This window comes from Echeneis naucrates, chromosome 15 (genome assembly GCF_900963305.1).
Source record: "Echeneis naucrates chromosome 15, fEcheNa1.1, whole genome shotgun sequence".
In the NCBI taxonomy this organism is placed as follows: domain Eukaryota; kingdom Metazoa; phylum Chordata; class Actinopteri; order Carangiformes; family Echeneidae; genus Echeneis; species Echeneis naucrates.
The window spans coordinates 4051204-4069827 of record NC_042525.1 but is presented as its reverse complement, the minus strand read 5'-3'; the positions used below and the strand labels follow the sequence as shown (position 1 = coordinate 4069827).

Genomic DNA, 18624 nt, shown 5'->3' with positions numbered 1-18624 from the left:
TTTAGACAGCATGCAAAGGAGAAAAGGCAGATAAATCTCTTCTTAGAAAAGAGAGAATAAGCTCTGAGGAAGTATTTAAAGCTCTGACAAAGTTGATAGACTTTTTAAAGAGTTTTTGATTGCTTTGATTGAAATCCGACTCCTTTTTTTATTGTAGCGTTTTAATGTAACATTAAATTTCGCTGTTCTCTTTAGGTTGGCCTGCCGTTGTCAGACTGTACCCGCCCACCTGCCGGGCGCCGCAACTTCATAACCAAACCAACCTTCTTCTTGTTTTTTGTTTTTTTTTAAAGGAACGCGCACCACCACGCCCCCTTTTAGAACGACCAACCAATCGCTCCCTTCTTGCTAATCCAGCAGCCAATCAGAACGCCGTGACGTGCCTGCGCTTTCCTCTATCGGGAGACGCCCCCCTCACCTGGCTCGCCAGACAACACAATAATCCCCAGATCCGGACGGTGACAGCTCCCGATCTCCGGCTCTGCCCCTCCGCCCCTTCAGTATTAGCACATTAAAGACGCTGTGTAGTGTGTTGCGTTTGCAAAATTGTTCCCAGACCGAGTCAAACTGTAAAAGTTAGCCACTCTTTCCGGCAAGCTAGCTCCGTACCCGGTGGCAACACGGCGGGCCAGTTAGCCTGTTAGCTCAGCTGTCTCTCCTTCCAGTCGGGCTGCTCTTTGTCTTTAACGAGCGACTGAGCTGGCAGGCGTCGCTTCTTCCCCTCATTTAACCAACACCGGCTTCTGCGATTTTCCCTTTCGCCTGACAAGGGTAAAGCAGACCAAGATAGGCGGCTTGGGAACCAAGATGTCGAACCGTGTGGTGTGCAGAGAAGCAAGTCACGCCGGGAGCTGGTACTCTGCTTCGGGTAACTGTCAACAGAGCACCGTCGGTGTTCGGACGATGTATGCTAGCTGGCTAATGATCCCCCCCCCTTCTCTTTTTTAATGGCATTGTGTCAAATTGTTGTTTTTTTTAAATATACATAAACATGTGAGATAGAAGATTCATGACTTGCCACGACAGATGGCGATAACTAACGTTTGAGTTGTCGCGTTAATCCAGCTGATGAAAAGTCGGGCTAGCTAACAGTTAGCCTCGCCTGTTATCCCATTTGGTGCAGGGTTGGTTTGAGCTTATTCAGCACGCCTTTCACCGGCTGCTCGATCGAAATGTGTTCAAACAGACAAACAAACAAGCGTCTCCTGTCCCTTATCTCGTTTCGCTGAGTAGCAATCACAATTATCAAATCAACACTAGCTAACTTGGTTGAAAATGCAGAACTTCCTGGCCTGGTCTTCTGTCTGTCTGCTCAGATTATTGATTTCCCGAAGCAGCTCTTTTAATTGAAGTTGTTGTTATTTCTGGGGGGCTTGTTCGTCTCTGACTGTGACTCTCTTCACTGTAAAAAAAATATCCCCTGCCATGAGACAAAGGACTGAAACTGGGCTGGGCTGAAAATTGGTTCATGTTGCACCCCTTCCCCCATCTGAATACCTAGCCTCTAGTTTCTCTCTGTTAAACCCCGCAGACCCGCTTGGTTGTCATTTCAAAGGATTGCTGGCACAACTGATTTCGACAGATGATGTGACAGCAGTTAAAACACCTCAAAATGTTCACCAAAACAATAAAACGTCCAGTGACTCATCTCAAGGATGAGCTAATGTTAATCCTCCTGTAATCACTGACATTTTTTTTAAATAAAACAAATCACATCAGGTGACTGATGTTGATGACATAACGTTAGTAACTCTGCACAGGACGGCCATTGGGAATGATCACAGTACCATATGGGAACCTAAAATTACTTTATGCTCATCTTGTTAATTTCTGTTGATTTCCTATGTCTAATAAATCAAGTTTCCATAGCTCAGACAATTTTGTAGTTAGTGTAATTGGTTTGTGCAGAGAGGAGGAAAGGGAGAAGTTTGAAATGATGGATCATCTCCAATAACCACTCGATCTATAATAAAAGAAGATGTTTTTGTTTTTTTTTTTGTGCTTTTGTTTTAATTCTACCCATTCAGGATCCCAGCTGAATGCACAACTAGAAGGCTGGCTGTCCCAAGCACAGTCCACCATCAGACCTGCTAGAGCCATCATAGCACCGTAAGCACATGTTGACAACTGGAATGAAAGATGAAATGAAGATGTCAACCCTCATTCCACGTTGACATGTTATTATTTGCAGGCATGCCGGGTATACCTATTGTGGTGCTTGCGCAGCACATGCCTACAAGCAGGTTGATCCTTCTATTACGTAAGTCATCCTGTTTTCTACCGCATGTCCTTATTTAAGAAAATGCCTAGTGTGACAGTTTCTGATCTTTTGTTAACCCCACAGACCGGACGGATCGTAGATTAGATAGTAGAATACAGTACCCTTGCTGTGTGTTTTGGAGTGGGTGCGTTAAAGTCCTGTTGCCCTTCAGTCGTAGGGTGTTCATCCTGGGACCTTCACACCATGTGCCCCTCTCCCGCTGTGCCCTGTCACCTGCAGACGTCTATAGAACGCCTCTCTATGACCTGAGAATCGACCAGAAGGGTATTTACAGTTTTCACTCACTGGATTGTGATTTCTGTTTTTTTTTTTTTTTTCCCTGAGTATTTGTTGCTCGGACTCACATGCAAACACATGCTAACTTCAGTTATTTGGGAATCACATTTCAAAGGTAATGTGAGGGAACATAACACGATTCGGAACATAGTTGAGGTGTAAGCGGTTTTAATTCCTTTCTTTGTCTTGATTGTTCTAGTCTAGCCTGAATTGAGCCCCAACATGTTGACCTCAAACATTCTCTGTAGGTGATACACTTTTAATCATCCTCTGTGGACCAGACATGTCCCTGACTCTTGAGATTAAAGCTTTTTTAAGGAAAAGGCTTCACTCATCAGGATATCCAATTTTACATGATCTCCAAAAGGGACTTAATAAGTAAAGATGTCCATGATGGCCAATTAATGTGAAACTCACCTGTGTTTTACAGTTTATGCTGACCTCTGGAAAACTGGGTTGTTTGAGCGGATGACTCTGCAGACAGATGAAGATGAGCACAGTATTGAAATGCATTTGCCTTACACTGCTAAAGCCATGGAGAGGTAATGCCACTTTCAGAAAGACCAGTCTCACACAATGAGGCTTTTTTTCTCAACTATTATCTACCAAGCAAAAAAAAAAAAAAGGTACAAAAGCTTTCTCTTTGCACTCTAAATCAGAATCACACTGATCCTAGGACACACAAATGTGATATGCATTATTGATGCAGCCTTCTGTCAGGTTGGCAGGAGTCAGCGGCCTTTTCCTGGTTCAGGAAAGCAGAGATGAGGTAGTATGAGATGAACCACAGTCGGCCAAAGAATCCGCCATGTGACTTTATCTTAAATCTGTGGTGAATCATAAGTAACGTAGGTGTATGAAGGTAGAACTCACAAGTGTCATTTATTCCCCCCAGCCCCCACCAATCCATGCCCTTTGGACAGAATTTTGCCAAAGAACTCCAGTTATTGTTTTCAAGCTTTTAATTCAAGAATCTGTTGTTGCAGCCACAAAGACGAGTTTAGCATCGTCCCTGTGCTCGTGGGTGCCCTGAGTGAATCTAAGGAACAGGAATATGGGAAGCTGCTCAGCAAGTATCTAGCAGACCCCTCCAACCTCTTCATCATTTCATCGGACTTCTGCCACTGGGGTAGGTACTGAAAAATAAAAATGACTTACAGTAAGATTGATTCTCTAAATGTAATGGATGTCGTGCGTCTACGTCCAGCTTTCTCAGCCTGACGTTTGTTTCTTCTTTCAAGGTCAACGGTTCCGTTACACATACTATGATGAATCTCAAGGGGAGATCTACAGGTCTATTGAGCATCTTGATAAAATGGTAACCATAGTGATATATTTAACTATCACTGCTATTAAAGTAATACAGTACACATAACAACCCAAAACCTATTATACTTTTGTACACAGCAGCATTGGTATTTTGAATGTCTCGTCTTCTCTTAATGGTTATAGCCATTTTTCTTTTCTTATGATAAATAGGCTTGTTTTCTTAAGCACACGTCTTCCAGGAGGTGTTATTATTAAACCCGACTTTCTAAAGACATGAAAAGTAATTTTCTTATATAAACATTACTGACCTTCGTCAATTTGAATGTAAATTTCTGTTTAAATAAAAATTTGTATATATAAACACTTTATTCCTTGAGGACAGAAAGGGATGATAAAATGTAATGACATTTGCTCCACCTTTTTCCTCTGCCTGTGAAGGGGATGGGTATTATAGAGCAGCTGGATCCCATGTCTTTCACCAACTACTTGAAGAAATACCGCAACACCATCTGTGGGCGTCATCCAATTGGAGTGCTGCTAAATGTAAGTACCGCAGAGGAAGAGACTAATCTGGTGTATCAGTATTTAACATGGTGGAGGAGGTTCAGTTGGAAGTGTGAAAAGGAAAGTGTAATTTTGTTCAGAATAACCCACAAAACTCTCCACTTGGGTATCTCCTGTCATGAGATCAGAATGCTCTTGTCCTCCGTGCCTGTGTGTGTGTAAACATACTGTGTGATTTGATTAAATGGATGTTTCTGCTCTGCAGGCTGTGGCTGAGCTGAGGAAGTCTGGTTTAGAAATGAACTTCACTTTCCTGAACTACGCCCAGTCAAGTGAGTGCAGGAACTGGCAGGACAGCTCCGTGAGTTATGCTGCCGGGGCGCTCATCGTTCATTGAGGTCAACAATAAGGCAGGGGCCACTGCAGAGCCGCCGTCCTGTCCAAACTATCTATCGCCATAACCTGACCCAGATGCCCTCCTTCTCACCCCACCCCAAGTTACACCCACTATTCACAGGAAGGACCTAGACACTCAAAGCCAATGCAGTCTTCTTTCTCTATCTCTCCCTCAGCTCTCCTCTGCCTTTCTCCACCCTCCTCTCAGTTTGAAATTGAAATGTGTCTCAGAGCTTTTGGTTGATGCATTTTGCTTGAATTGCAGTTTTGAGAGTATGTTGGAGCTAATGGTTTGAGAAGATGGGATGAGTGTGCATTAATTTGGCTCAGCGTAAGCATTGCAAAAAGCAAGTCTGTTTTTTTTTTTTTTTTTTTTTTTTTTTTCCACAAGGACTTTTTTTTTTTTGGTTTTCCTGAAAAATGATGGATTTGAGTTGTAATGCATCTTTACGTTTAGACGTTTGGAAATCGTTGCTGATGTAATTTGCCTCAGAAAAGGAATTAAAATAAAACTGCAGATCTTAATGGAGAATACTGAAATGGTCCCAGATGAAAACGAATTGTTTTGACTGACTGCTTTAAGCTACATGCAACTTAAACTTTGAGAACAGTGTCAAGTAATTACTACCGTTGCGTAATATCTTGTAGTTGCTAACAAAGGGCTGCACCCAACAGAGTTCACTACTCCCCTGTACAAAACCAAAAAATAAAAAAACTCATATTAGTTAATTATTATCTTTTATAGATATTATATTCATTTTATTTCCACCCTTTTAAGTAGTAGTATTAGACTTGATAGTATTTACTCACGTAATGTGTACATTTTAACAGAAGCAGTGTTGTCAGTTGAGCCCTAAAGTGAATAATATGGTTTGCCTGTTGAATTAGTGTCCAGCGCTGCTCCCAGATTCTAGTTATATGCTTATAGCATTAGGGATGTGTTTTGCTCAGACTAGACTGCAGTTTTCGGGTGCTGTGTAAATGACTCCAATATTCTTTATTTACACTGCCACCTTAAATTTCTGTAGTTGTTGAATGGTCATCATAGGGGGAATTGTTACACATTCAGTTCTCTTTGATTTCTGTTACTACATCTGCTCACTAGGGAGTAATTTTCCAGCTCCTTTCTTTTAATATGATTTTGATTTCAAAATGCCAATTTGTTATTGGGGAAAATCTCAATTATGACTTAATAGTGACTGAGCATTCATTTCTCAGTCATTCTTGAGGCAGAAGGATGATCAATCAGACTATACTACTATTATAGTTTGGCCCAAATCTACCCAGAACAGTTGCTTCCTGCTCTAAATTTGTTTTATTGGATGTGAATCTATTAATTAATAAACATGAACATTGCCTTCATGAAATGTCAAGAAAAAGAATCATAATAATAATTGCAATTATTAACAAAAGAAAATAATTTAGCTGTGTAGTTCTGCTGTCCTGTAATATTTTCACAAATGAACAACCTGTGTACAAAAACCTGGTTGCTTCATCGAGGCATCATATTCTATCGCTGAGTTTAATACAGGCAGAACATGGAGTCTGCTGTCTTGTCATATGTGATTTGAACATCACTTATCACTGGTTGATGTGCTGCTGAAGTCAAGTATTCCCATTGAAATGATGCAGTCCCCTGACATGGCAACCCCACCCCCACCCCCACCCCCTTTGGCACTGTAAGCAACTGTTAATACCTGAACCAAGTGAGCACAGACTCAGAGATGAATCCCCGGACTCACTTGCCCTCTGATGTTAATCTAAATGAAACTAGTCAAGCATGACACACTGTGCTATTGTGCCTTTTTATCACTGTTGCACATATACATATAAAGTGTATCCTCACCTTTCGTCTTATTTTAGAGTGTGTGCTTTCAGTTTTTGTTTGTTTTGTTAGGTTTTTGGGTTTTTTGTTTGTTTGTTTGTTTGTTTTTTTTCCCCACATGTAACCTCCCAATTGCCGAATGCCCGACAATATCTCTGACTCACTCAGCGCTCCAGGAGTGTGTGACCAGTCCCTCATCTGTTGGTCTAAAATGGCACCAACTGTTATCTCTTTCTCCAGCAGGGAGTGGTGTTCTGTTTTCTCCACCTCACATCGCTCCTGTAGAGAGAGAGAGAGAGAGAAAGGCTGAACCTCAACACTGTTCATTTTGTTTTTATGGATCTTTGTTTGTCTTTTAGAAATTGTTTTTGTAACTTTTTTTTTTCTCTTGGTTAGAGAATGGGAACTTTCACGTCACAAACCTAAAATATACTACTTAACTACTCCCTAAATGGAGTTGTTTTTGATCTCAGGTTCCACTGACAAAGCATCCCAAAAGGCTCTTCAGATAAGGCTGAGGATTCATGTAAAAGAAGTAAAATGTACTGAAAAGCATGTCTGTGCGGATGTCTCGTTCTTCAAATGTTTACAATCACGCAATATATTAACAGTTGCCACTTTTATTGTTAGCAGTGCAATAGTTGGAAGGTGGAAAGTTTTCAGGAGTGAAACACATTTACAGTACAGCACTGCATATGTTTAGTGTATTAACCTGTTCGGAAACAATGCCTACTAATTTTACATTTACAGTTACTTTTCAAAATGTCTTCAGCAGAGGGAGCTGCTTGGTTGGAGGAATACTGTAAAAATAAATACACAACTGCTTTTACTTCAGCAACTAAAACATTTAAGAGAATGTGAGTTTAGGTACCAGTTTATTAGGTACACACTAAAATGAATGCAGTCTAACGAAACAGTCTTGCGGCCTGTCCAGAGTGTACCCCACCCTCGCCCAATGTGAGCTGGGATTGGCTCCAGCACCACCTGATGGTTAAGTGGTAGAACATGAATGAATAATCTGAGCCCCCCCATCTATTTCAGTGAGGGTAAATATAAGAAGCAAGTTGAAACAACACTTCTCTTACTCGTTTGACTATTTAATTTTCACCTTTGCAGCACACTTATGCATTCATAAAAATTTAAATCAAAGATACTAACATTGATGTGTCTGATAGTGGTGCAGTGGTGCCGCACTGCAAGAATTATCTGTGTGGAGTTGGCATGTTCTCCAATTCAGCAGGACAAGCAATACAGATTAGCGATGAATGGAAACTGACGTAATCCAAAGTCTTGAACAAAGAAGTTGGCCTTTGTGTGGGTGGTCTGTCCCCGTGCCTGCAGCCTCATGACCCAAATCTGGGGCCCAGTGAATACCCAGTTGCATGCCTGGGTGTCGTGCGAGATTAGTTATTAATCATACCAAGTAAATAAACAAATACCAAGTAAACGCAGTAAATGCAGGGCCAGTATTGCCGATATTAATGTTTTTTTTTTACTTAGAAAAGCAGCTTATTTACTTTTGTGTAGGGCAGAGCAGCGTGTCTTCATTTGTGAAGTGAACGCAGTAAGCAAATTTGAATGAAAAATGAGAATCAGAATTTTCTGGAACCTCCAGCGTTGCTACAAAGTGCTGTTGAGTCATGTAACTGCATTCCGTCAGTCCACCATGGCAGGAGAGGAGCGGTGTCTGCACAACCACTACGGCGTAGAGGGACTTCTGTTCTGAATGTGGAGAAGAGAAACTGAATCTTCGATACCCATTTCATCAACCCACACCAAGACTCTGGATCAATCCACCCACCGCTAATGTTTGGCTTCGGTTACCAACATGTCCCAGGTCACAGCACAAAGACTTGAGCTGTTCTCTCAACCTATCACTATGTCCGCTGTCCACACCCCCTTGACTTGGCTTCTCTTTTTGGACCCTTTCTCCTATCAGGACTCTCACTTCTTCAAGGATCAACACACAAATTCTCTGAGGGAGGTGGGGGGGGTGGCAGGAAAAGCACAACAACCTTCATTCCACCGCAAGTCATTCACTATTCACTCATTAAACACTGACTGAGATGTAGCACTGCCTTCCCTGCTCCATAAAGCTAATTTCACTTAATAAAGACCAACACACCGGCCAATATTCACTAATGTTTTGATGATCTTCAGTAGAGCTAATATGTTTGCCTTTACAGAGTACAGTTTGTAGGCCTAATTAGTGAGTGATCACTCAACTGAATAATCAGGGTCACATTCCTTTTCCAGTATCCTCTATTTACTCCTGGCTACAATGTTTTAAAGCACAAATGATGAAATTAAAAAACTTGTTTGACCAGTTGAGCATTATCATTATGCTACTTAGCCAATATTTGGACATTTACTTAGGAGTCCCGCTATTGCACACACTGCAATGTACCTTTGAGGGTTGGCCAATATATTGATGATTTCAGTGTGGAGGCTCATTGGCGTTGAGATGAATAGATGTTTCATCAGTTCTGAAGATAGTCCGGAATGCGTGCAGAAAGGGCTCTGTGGAAACAAGACTGACTGGGAGAGCAGGTAGAATAATCCCCATCAGCACTTGCATTCAGAGATAGGAAAGACCTTAACCTAATTTCTATCAGTCCTTGTGACTGTTTCAGACAAAGTTCTCAGGTTTCAGCCGGCCAACACCCCTCTCTTTTTTTATAGGGAGGAGTCACATCCTCTAAACTTTGCACGGGAGTCTGTAACCAGGGAAGATTGCTGCATCACTTACTGACCCTGAGAAGAGGACCTGCAAGAGGACCTGCAAGATGCACTGCTACGAGAACTTGGTCAACTGTCTAACCTGTTGGTTGATCCTGATGGGAGTCATTCACTTGCTCACTCACAGGAAGATTCAATCCAGCTATGGGCGCCACATGGCACTCTCCCCTCCAGTGAGGACAGTCCCAGCCAGACTAGCCTGGTTCATCCAGGAGGTACCAGCGCTTGTAATCCCCCTGCTTTTAATGGTCACCTCGCAGAAACCCTCCATTATTGGCATCTACATGGTTCTTGGGACCTTTTCATTGCACTACTTTCAAAGGTAAAGACTGTGTCTTGGGATTATTTGATGTGTGTTTGAAGGCCGTGGAGTTGCAAACAGCATTTTGATTAAAATGTAAGCAATTTTTACAATGGCAAACAGCTTCAGCTGAACTCATATTAGCTTGGTGAGATTCTGAGTTTTTCTCACATTTACTGATGCATTTTGTATTATAGTGTCTTATATCTGTGCCATTATGCTCTCCATTTCTTGTTTTATTCTTTGTTATATTTCATCCTGATTTACTTCATCTGCTGGAGTACAGTGGAATCAATCTACTTATCGTGGATGAACTTTGATTTTCTCCCCACCTCCCCATTTTTTTTAACCACGCTGACCCAGCCATGAAACAAACTGCACATATATTTAGGTTAAAACTCATCATTTTACATTTCTAACAGTAAAATGCATTACTATTATTGTCTGCAGTAAGACAACCAGGTCTACTGAAAGCTTCTTCTCCATACCATCAGGCGTGTATGGACTTGTTTTTTGTCCATTTAACATTCTTCAAAGGTGCTCTTGAGAGCTGCTGAAAGGAAAATTTGTCCTATATATGTAATATGAATATGTACTGCAGGGTGGATATTAGGAATGATGACATGTTTTCTGTCTATCTATCATAATTTCTGCCAGTAGATATTCAGTTACTTACTAAGTCAGAACAAGAGCCAAAGACTTTCAAGTGCACACACTGAAAAATGAGAGCTTCTGTTTTAATCTGAAGTCTGTGAAGAATGTACTGCTACAACCCAGACTGAGGCTTAAAGTCTCAAATGTTCCTGCATTTAAATTCAAAATGTTTTTTCACAGATATAAAACACTTTCTTTTTATATACTGGAACTTGGTGGAAGAGCAGCATTTTCATTTCCCGTGTTCTTGCCATTCACAGGACAGTTATCTATTCCCTGCTGATCAAAGGAAAGCCTTTCCCACTGAGTACAATGGTGGCAGGAGCCATCTTCTGCATTCTGAATGGCTCTCTGCAGGGACACTACCTGCTGCATTGCAGTCCATTGGATGATGAATGGTCAGCAGACTATCGCTGCAGAACTGGTAGGAACAGAGTTTTATTCTTTGTTAGTTTAGACTCACAGTTTTAAAAACTCAGTCACATACAGGTGACTATTTTCTCCAGGTTTAGTGGTATTTTATGTTGGAATGGCCATCAACATACACAGCGACTATATTCTACGCAACTTGAGGAAACCTGGAGAAGAGGCTTACAAAATTCCTACAGGTAAGAAACAGAAACTTTGATTTCTGCATTGATTAACCTACTGTTTCTGTGCTTCTACCGACCTCTGCTCTTCTTAATATCCCGCAGGAGGTCTGTTTGAATATGTCTCTGGTGCCAACTACTTAGGAGAGATCATAGAGTGGTTTGGCTTTGCTCTGGCCACCTGGTCCCTTCCAGCCCTCGCATTCGCTCTGTTTACCCTGAGTTTCATTGGACCAAGAGCCTATTACCATCACAGGTACCTGGAGCATCACTGTCAAATGAGCCTATATTACCATGTTTTGTTCTGATGGACCTTATTCATTGCTCTTCCCTCTGTTACAGGTTTTACCAAGAGAAATTTAAAGACTATCCCAAGATACGAAAGGCTTTAATTCCATTCATCATCTGAGGGGAAAAAGCGCCTGGCGGGTTTCTTTCAAAGGCAGACAATTTTTGAACCAACAGCAGAAATCACACTGATTTTACTTCCCAATTATATGTTTTGCTTTCAGTTAAGCATTAGTATGTAGTGTTGAACAATACCAGTACGATAGAAGAATTGCTCAACTCTTACAAAGTGCTACAGAAGAACCTTTTAAAAAGACACTGACTGGGGGGCTTAATGCATATATAGATGTGAACTGTCGAATTGCCTACAGCATGTCATGTTGTGGCAATAGGCTTGTAACATTTAACTGCTTGAGGATAAATGTTATCTTCACATGGCTGTCAGGCAGAGGATCAAATAAGTTTAGACTGGTAACATTTTAACTGCAGCACAATAAAGAGTTGAAAATTCCTTTAGAAAAATGCTGGTGATTTTTTGGGCCTGTCATTGCAACACAAAATGCGGCTTCACCCGTTACAGCATCCCCTGGCACTAAACTAAGGCACCTGCAACAGAAACATGCTGAATTATAATAGTGAAAATTTTAAACATTTTTCTGTTGAAGCTCATCTCCTTTGATCCGCAACATTTGTACTGTGTTGTTATTTACAGGTCCCATTAAAGTGTAATCAGCTGGAAGTGTGGGTGAGACAGCCAGCAAATTTTAAATGTATTATTTTGGAAAGATGTGATGTCGGCTCCCTCCCAGTCAAAGACAAAGACGTGCAAGTTAAACTAATTAGTGATGCTAAAATTGAGTGGTGGTTTGTCTGTGTAATCTACTGGTGATGTTAACGTTAGATCTACTCTGCCCTCACCCGGATGTCAGCTGGGATGGGCTCCACCATCACTTTCACTTTTTACATTTAAGCAGTGCAGATAATGAATGAGACAAGACAACAAACAGCACAACAAATAATTAAGAATAATCTGTATCTTTTTGTAACATTAGTGGCAAATAAGTCAATGACTTAACAGAAATGTTCATCATAAAAACCCACCTGAGGATAAAGGAAAGATATTGTCAATGACAAATATCTCTCTTGTAAAAACTGTTTCCATTTTCCACTTTAAGCCAGAGCCCAACGCTGGACAAAACATATATTCTACTAGTTCACGTCTTGTATTATATATCTTACATCTAATGCAAGATTAGCTGTTTCTACAGCAACTTGTAACGCATTAAGTTTAGCCACAAAAGAGTCTAGCACACGTGGCTGCTGAGTGGCGTTTCCACACAGAGATTCAGGTGAGAACTCTGTGTAGTTAGTGTTTAGATAGGTCCACCTCTTACTTGGGCTACTTTCCACCAGTCCACAGCCACAAAAACCAAAACTTTCCTCCCCGTATTCTCTCATGACATCTGCAGGGAGGATCCAGTGGTGTGCATGAGTCAGATCGATCAAAGAATTTCCACCATTGTGCTCCAGCGCTGCAGCTACAGACTCCAGTGAGCGACAGAATACCTCCGTGCCGAGATGGTATTCTGTCTGTGAGCACCCCAATTCCAATGCTGTCTCTGCCGCTTTGCTCATGCTCTAAAATGAAATGATCACAAAGTCAATGGCATGTTATCACTACATCGCCATAATAATGGTATAATCCTCAATCTTACCTTGTGTCTGATGTAAGCAGCTAAGTGGGTCTCAGTACAGCCACCTCCAAGTAATGCAGAGGGTTCCCTTAGGGTGAGCCTCAAAACATGTTCTGTCTTCAGGCACACCACCTTTAATACATCGGTTTATATGTTAAATTTACCGACATTAACGGCCATTGCAAGCTGGTTTCTCTATGTAAAAACATTTCTAGGTGTTTAAATCCATAAAATAATCTTAAATGCAGATATAAAATTGTATACATGTGACATTATAAATCAACCACTTCTCACGTGAGCTTACCTTCAGCTCACTTAGCATTGTCTCATTCCTGTGGCAGAGGACCATTGTGCAAATTGCTGACTCCCCAGGAGGATGTAATTGTAGCATAGTTTTGGATCCAAACTGCCTCAGAGTGAGCTCCCTCACCTTCCCATAAGCCTTGACTGGGAGTGTGGTATGTAGTGCTGCCACAGGTTGAGCCCCTGTTTGTTGAAGTAGATATGAAACAGCAGAGTAATTGTGGTGCAGTCTTCTTACCCCTGTAATATCCCCATATACAGCTTCAATGATAAATTATATATTACAATAATTGCTGTGTTTTCATGCCTGAAGGTAATGGGTGCCATATATATGGAGTGAAATCACCTTTACTGATTAATTTTATGATCTTATCTGCTACAGCTATAATCTGCAAACAGATTCCTTTCCATGCAGAATCCTACCTGTCATCTGAATTAATGGCTCCATGAGAGACATTCCAAGTCTCTCTATCACAATGATACCTTGACTCCTGAGGTATTGCTGTAGGACTGGGTGGATGACCTTCTGGCACAGAAACAGCTTCACCTCATCCTTAACAACCTGCTTACCGATCTCCAAGAGTTGATCCAGGATCTGGGAATCAGGGTCAGCACCATCATGCACTTCAATTATCCCATCTCCTAGTTCAGAAAGGTCTCCTGCAAGGGACGCACTGAACAACACTGTACAGAGCAGGTTTGAATTCAAGGTCCCTGCCTTGATGGGGTAAATGGCATCAGTAATGTCCACCAGTAAACCTGGAAACACTGCAGAGTTTAGCACAGAGTGCCCCTCCACAGGGACAGTCACCGTCCTGCCCAGTGTGACTGTGCCTGGGCTGTCGCAAGGAACAGTCAGCAAGAACGCTTGCACAGCCAACCTGCTGAGGTGAAGTGTCTCCTGCTCTGTTAACACACACGCTGGCTTGCTGGAGATGACGCTGCGAGCTAAAGTCATCAGATTCTGGCTGCTGCAGAAATCCAGCTTCACTTTGCAACCACAGTCATCTCGCTGCAGGTAGCCGACGCACAGACTCAGCAGGTGCTGGTTCAGTCCGATGGCCACATTGCCACCGAGACCAGATTGCTTTGCCCGCTCTGTGAGAGCCAAACACAGGGCAGCAGCAAACAACCCGCAGTCACTAAAACGAGAAACGTGGTTGAGGATCGAGGTTTTTATCAGATTGACGAAAGGCTGCGAGGAGGAAACGGCTGGAAGGAGAACCGAGGAGGTCGAGGTCGTAACAACGTGTCCTCCAACGTTGTTGTGAACTTGTTTCAGTTTGCCCGTTGGGCCAAAACAAGATGTCAGAAGCTTCCTCAGCAAATTGAGTTTGGTGGAGATATCATCATTGTCCAGCGGAAGGTCCGTACACAGAGATGGAGATTTCCTCACAAGGCGAGCCATCTTAAGTAGCTCAAGAAGAAATTACGCGAAGTTATAGGGAGGCAGACTTACACTTGAAGTTCCCTAACATAACGTTACACACCAAGATTGGCGTAAATATAAAAGAAAATAGTGTCATCTATAACAGTTTTGATCAGAAAAGCTACGGTCGTTGTTTCCATGTTTCCACAGTCAGAGGCAACTTACCGTAATGCCTGACTAAAATGACAGATTATTATTTAAGCAAACCTTACAAGTACTATACTCAGGAAAACCACATAATTTATTGAAATATTTTTGTAGTAATGTTTTGTTGAAAGTAATATTTAGGGGTAATACCGTAAAGTATAATTTGGGGTGAAGCAAAGGCTTTTTCAAAGCGCAGCTCGTTTCCATGGCAGCGATCCGAGCGTTGGGTCCTAACGGGGGCTTCTTCAGGTAAGAGTCGCATTCTCTTGCAAGTCTTCAAAAACTGCTACTATGGACACATGAAACCAGACAAAACACCCACCCCAGCCCGGATTTATAACAGACATGAACGATAAATTTTGAAACCTCTTTATTTTTTTCCCTGGCGGGAGCCTTCCCGCTGAAAGCTCCGACGCAATCTGGCTTCGCAGTTGTTGAACTACAAGTGGACTGTGACGTCATCTTCGGGCGCCCGCCGGCTAGACAAACATTCAAACCTGTTGGCGGTTTGAAATCTCTTGTTATTTTCAATATCCTGACGGAAAATTGTACATAACAAAGATCGCGTGGCTGTTTTTGGTGCAGTTAGTGTGTCATTTCCAATTTTTATCTTAACGTTGTGGTATCTCTTGACAACACTCTTTCCTCCTACGAGATCAGCTGTTATAACGAATTGAGCCGTTGAATTACTCGCGTATCAACAAGGAGGTAAACTCTGATTATTGTGCGTCTAAAATACTTAAGATTCAATCTAACTACGTGTGAAGAGGTCACGTTAATCTAGTTTAGGTTGGTTTGTGCAACCTGACTATGGAGGAGTGAGGTCAGGTACTAACAGTTGTCAATTGAAGTGCTTTACCATTAAAAGGGCTAATGTGCAATAAATGTCCATCAGAAGTTATCAGATTAATATTAAGGGACACTCGCTGTAAACTATGTTAATTTTATTTCAAATGTCCTTCGTGTAGCACTTTTGTCTACTCAAACTGTTTAAATGTGTTTTACTAAATAGATTTGACCTCAGTAACTGACACCCTATTACAAACCAGCGACTATTGCTTAAAATGAATATATGTTGTCTACAACGTTACTAATTTGAGAACATTATCTGTAGGCTACCATGTGTAATCTATGACCGTCGACTTCTTTCAGGTGAAACTGACTGCTGAGTTGTTCACTGCAATGGCTCCTCTCAAATTTGTCATTAAGGTGAGTCATTGCGTGAATACCAAGCACTGTACAGTGGTGTGTTTTCTGTTAAATTAATACAATGCATTTCATAGTTATATTAATGTTAGCTAAATGCGTAGAACATTTGTTAAAACTCGAAATGTGTTCAGGAAAATATAGACTATGTTATTATACTTAACATATTTGTAATTTTCATGATATGGTTTTTTATGTTTGGGTTTTTAAAATTCTGTTTTCTGCGGAAAAGCAGATATAGTCTATTTATCACCAATTTTTATTAACAATTAACAAAGAATGAGGCGTGAATCACAAAAAAAAAAAAAAAAAAAAAAAAAGCAACATACTTTAGGAGGTTGTGAACATGTTCGTACGTCATATGCTAAAAAATATCTTGTGTCTTGCCAAAGAGCTTGGTTTCTTTCAGCTGGCCACAAAACCTCATAATTACTTTAACAAAAATATTTTCCCGCTTAGAATGAATACAAACTAAAGAATGCTGAAAAATAAAGAGTAATATGAATCTGCATTTGATTATGAATTTTAAGATTCTATTTCCAGCATTCATGTTTGTGCAAATGCCAAACAGTAGAACTACTTGAGACATTACTTCTAGCAATTTATTGTGGTCTGTCTACAACCGCTGAATAGCTTTTTGGGGGGTCATGGAGCAAAGGAATATATACTTCTCCAGTATTTACTGTGTAAATATTCCCATACAACTTATTCTTTGTTTTGCTCAATAGCAAATTGTCTGGCCACTAGGGGGAGGTCGAGACTCATGTATCCACTTTTGTATCGCCACATTCTGATGTTGTTTTTCATCCCTCTGAGGATGTTTCTGGTCATCTTTTGCAAATCTCAACTGACTGCCTCCCTCAGAGCTTTTCTTCAATGGACGATGACACAGAGCAGAGGAAACGCATTCTATTAAAAAGCCAAGCAGTTCATCCTGAGCCGAATCCTCTGTCAGGAATAATGCACATCAGATGTTTTTGTTAAGTGCAAGGAAAAGCTCTGGTCTCTCTTTTGTTGACGTTTCATTTATTGAGAGTTTTGGACGAGGGCTGCAGACATTTGCGCTGATCTCTCACATCCTCCATAATGCCATGTGTGCCTAGTTGACCAGATATTGCATTCACTCTTTTTATTTGTTTCATATGCATGCCTTCTTACAGGCTACCCCACTAACCCCGTCAGTTGGTTGTGGGAGAGTAGAACCTTGGAGGTTCACGAACGGTTCCTTCCCACTGGGCACGTAATGATACTGTTGTGTCATGCTGCCTGAGAAAATGCACACAGCCTCTACCAAGTTTAACCAGCTAACCACAAACAATTATGTTAGAAGGGATCATTCCAAACAATAGCATTTAAGGCGCTACCCTGGGCTCTTTTTTGCAAAACAAACACCACTATGCCCCATGTTTTGGAATGAATTAATTTACTTCTCAGAGTATTCAAGCACAGAAAGAGACACTGTCACCAAAACATGTTGCAAACTGTGCTCGCCGGCTTGAACAGAGAGCGAGGCTTATTAAAGCAATTATGAGTTATGTTCTGGGATTCACTATGCCATGTTTAGTAGGCTGTTCAGCAGTGTGCTTTATGATCCTTTCTTCTAAAATGTTTTCAAAGCAGCTCCCTCCCTGGGAGGAGAAACTGCAGGAGGTGCTGGTATGCTCCCTCTTAAATAGGCTTAGACTGTATAGTGACCTGCCGCTACTCAGACCTCCTGAAAATGCCCTACAGGCTAAAACACTCATCCACTGAAGCTCTTGCTTTTTGCCAAGACATTACCGCTGCAGACCCTCAGAATCTGCATTCTATTAGCAACATGCACTGCTGACTTTCTAACCAAATAATGCAGTATGTTGAGGGAGGCACTAAAGTGTTTTTTAAGAATATAATGTTTTTGAGGTATCACAGAGCAGTTTAATGTCATGAGTTTATGTGCTGTTTAGTGTTGTTGTCACTCTGTAGATGAGCTCATATCAGACCACACATCATGCTTCTGTACAAAATCACTGCTGCTTGATTAGAAACACTTTGACACTTTTCCAACTTGCAGAATCTTTCAGAGTATGACAGCAGTAAAAAAAAAAGAAAGAAAGAAGATATGCGACCTTTCATATTTATTGCCATACAGAATTAAGATTTCCTAATCAATGCAAGCACTCCTCTTCTATCTGTCTACCAGTTTCTCAAGGATCTGTCTGCCTGACTTTTGTTTGCCATGTGTTACCTGGAGATATTCCTGTCTGTTCTTGCTGCTGGAATTCCTCTCCTGGGTTGTGTCTCTTTTTTTTTATCATCAAATAAAGAAGACTCAGGTGTGCTAACATTCACCTGAATGAAGGGAGCTTTGCACACAAAGCACTCATGCACAGTAAATAACATAACAGTCAATAACATTCAACTCAGTAATAATCAAGTGTCAAGCTTCCCTTCTCAGTATCTGACCATTTGAAATATTGGAAAAGAGAAATGTGTTTCTTGTTTTTCCTTTTTTTTTTTTTAAGAAAAGGGGAAACCCAGGTGATTCACAGCCCAGAGAGAGCAGGGAATGAGGCAAATAAAGCTTGAGAACAAGGCTGTCACACCCAGAGTTCGAAGAGCTCCCCTGGGTTCTTTGAAGACTTGCAGAAAAAAAGGGAAAGTCAAAAAAAAGAAAAGGCAAAAGAGAGAGACAAAAGGAGAGTGGGAGAGATGCAAGTTTTATTGAGTGAGACCGCATCTGCTG

General features: G+C 41.2%; 3 protein-coding genes across 5 annotated transcripts; 2 read left to right on the top strand and 1 right to left on the bottom strand.

Annotated features, from left to right (window-relative positions):
• Nucleotides 1-446: 446 nt before the first annotated feature.
• memo1 (mediator of cell motility 1) lies at nt 447-7095 on the top strand. 2 transcript variants are annotated; one of them, XM_029520921.1, is made up of 9 exons: nt 447-868; nt 2028-2109; nt 2192-2260; nt 2433-2545; nt 2988-3099; nt 3544-3686; nt 3799-3875; nt 4265-4369; nt 4596-7095. In XM_029520921.1, exons 1-9 carry the CDS (start codon nt 808-810, stop codon nt 4725-4727), a joined length of 894 nt encoding a protein of 297 aa, XP_029376781.1. In that variant the 5' UTR covers nt 447-807; the 3' UTR covers nt 4728-7095. The 2 variants fall into 2 exon arrangements, with proteins under 2 accessions (XP_029376781.1, XP_029376782.1); XM_029520922.1 differs by lacking the exon at nt 2192-2260.
• Nucleotides 7096-9337: 2242 nt separating this feature from the next.
• srd5a2b (steroid-5-alpha-reductase, alpha polypeptide 2b) lies at nt 9338-11244 on the top strand. Its single transcript, XM_029521599.1, has 5 exons — nt 9338-9612; nt 10506-10669; nt 10752-10853; nt 10941-11091; nt 11178-11244. The coding sequence occupies exons 1-5, from the start codon at nt 9338-9340 to the stop codon at nt 11242-11244; spliced, it is 759 nt and encodes a 252-aa protein (XP_029377459.1).
• A 934-nt stretch (nt 11245-12178) lies between these two features.
• On the bottom strand, nt 12179-14680 carry mkks (MKKS centrosomal shuttling protein). 2 transcript variants are annotated; one of them, XM_029521557.1, is made up of 4 exons: nt 13544-14680; nt 13122-13303; nt 12839-12949; nt 12179-12761 (listed from the first exon to the last, which is right to left on the bottom strand). In XM_029521557.1, the coding sequence occupies exons 1-4, from the start codon at nt 14526-14528 to the stop codon at nt 12333-12335; spliced, it is 1707 nt and encodes a 568-aa protein (XP_029377417.1). In that variant the 5' UTR covers nt 14529-14680; the 3' UTR covers nt 12179-12332. The 2 variants fall into 2 exon arrangements, with proteins under 2 accessions (XP_029377417.1, XP_029377418.1); XM_029521558.1 differs by having other exon boundaries at nt 13691-14680.
• Between the last annotated feature and the right edge of the window lie 3944 nt (nt 14681-18624).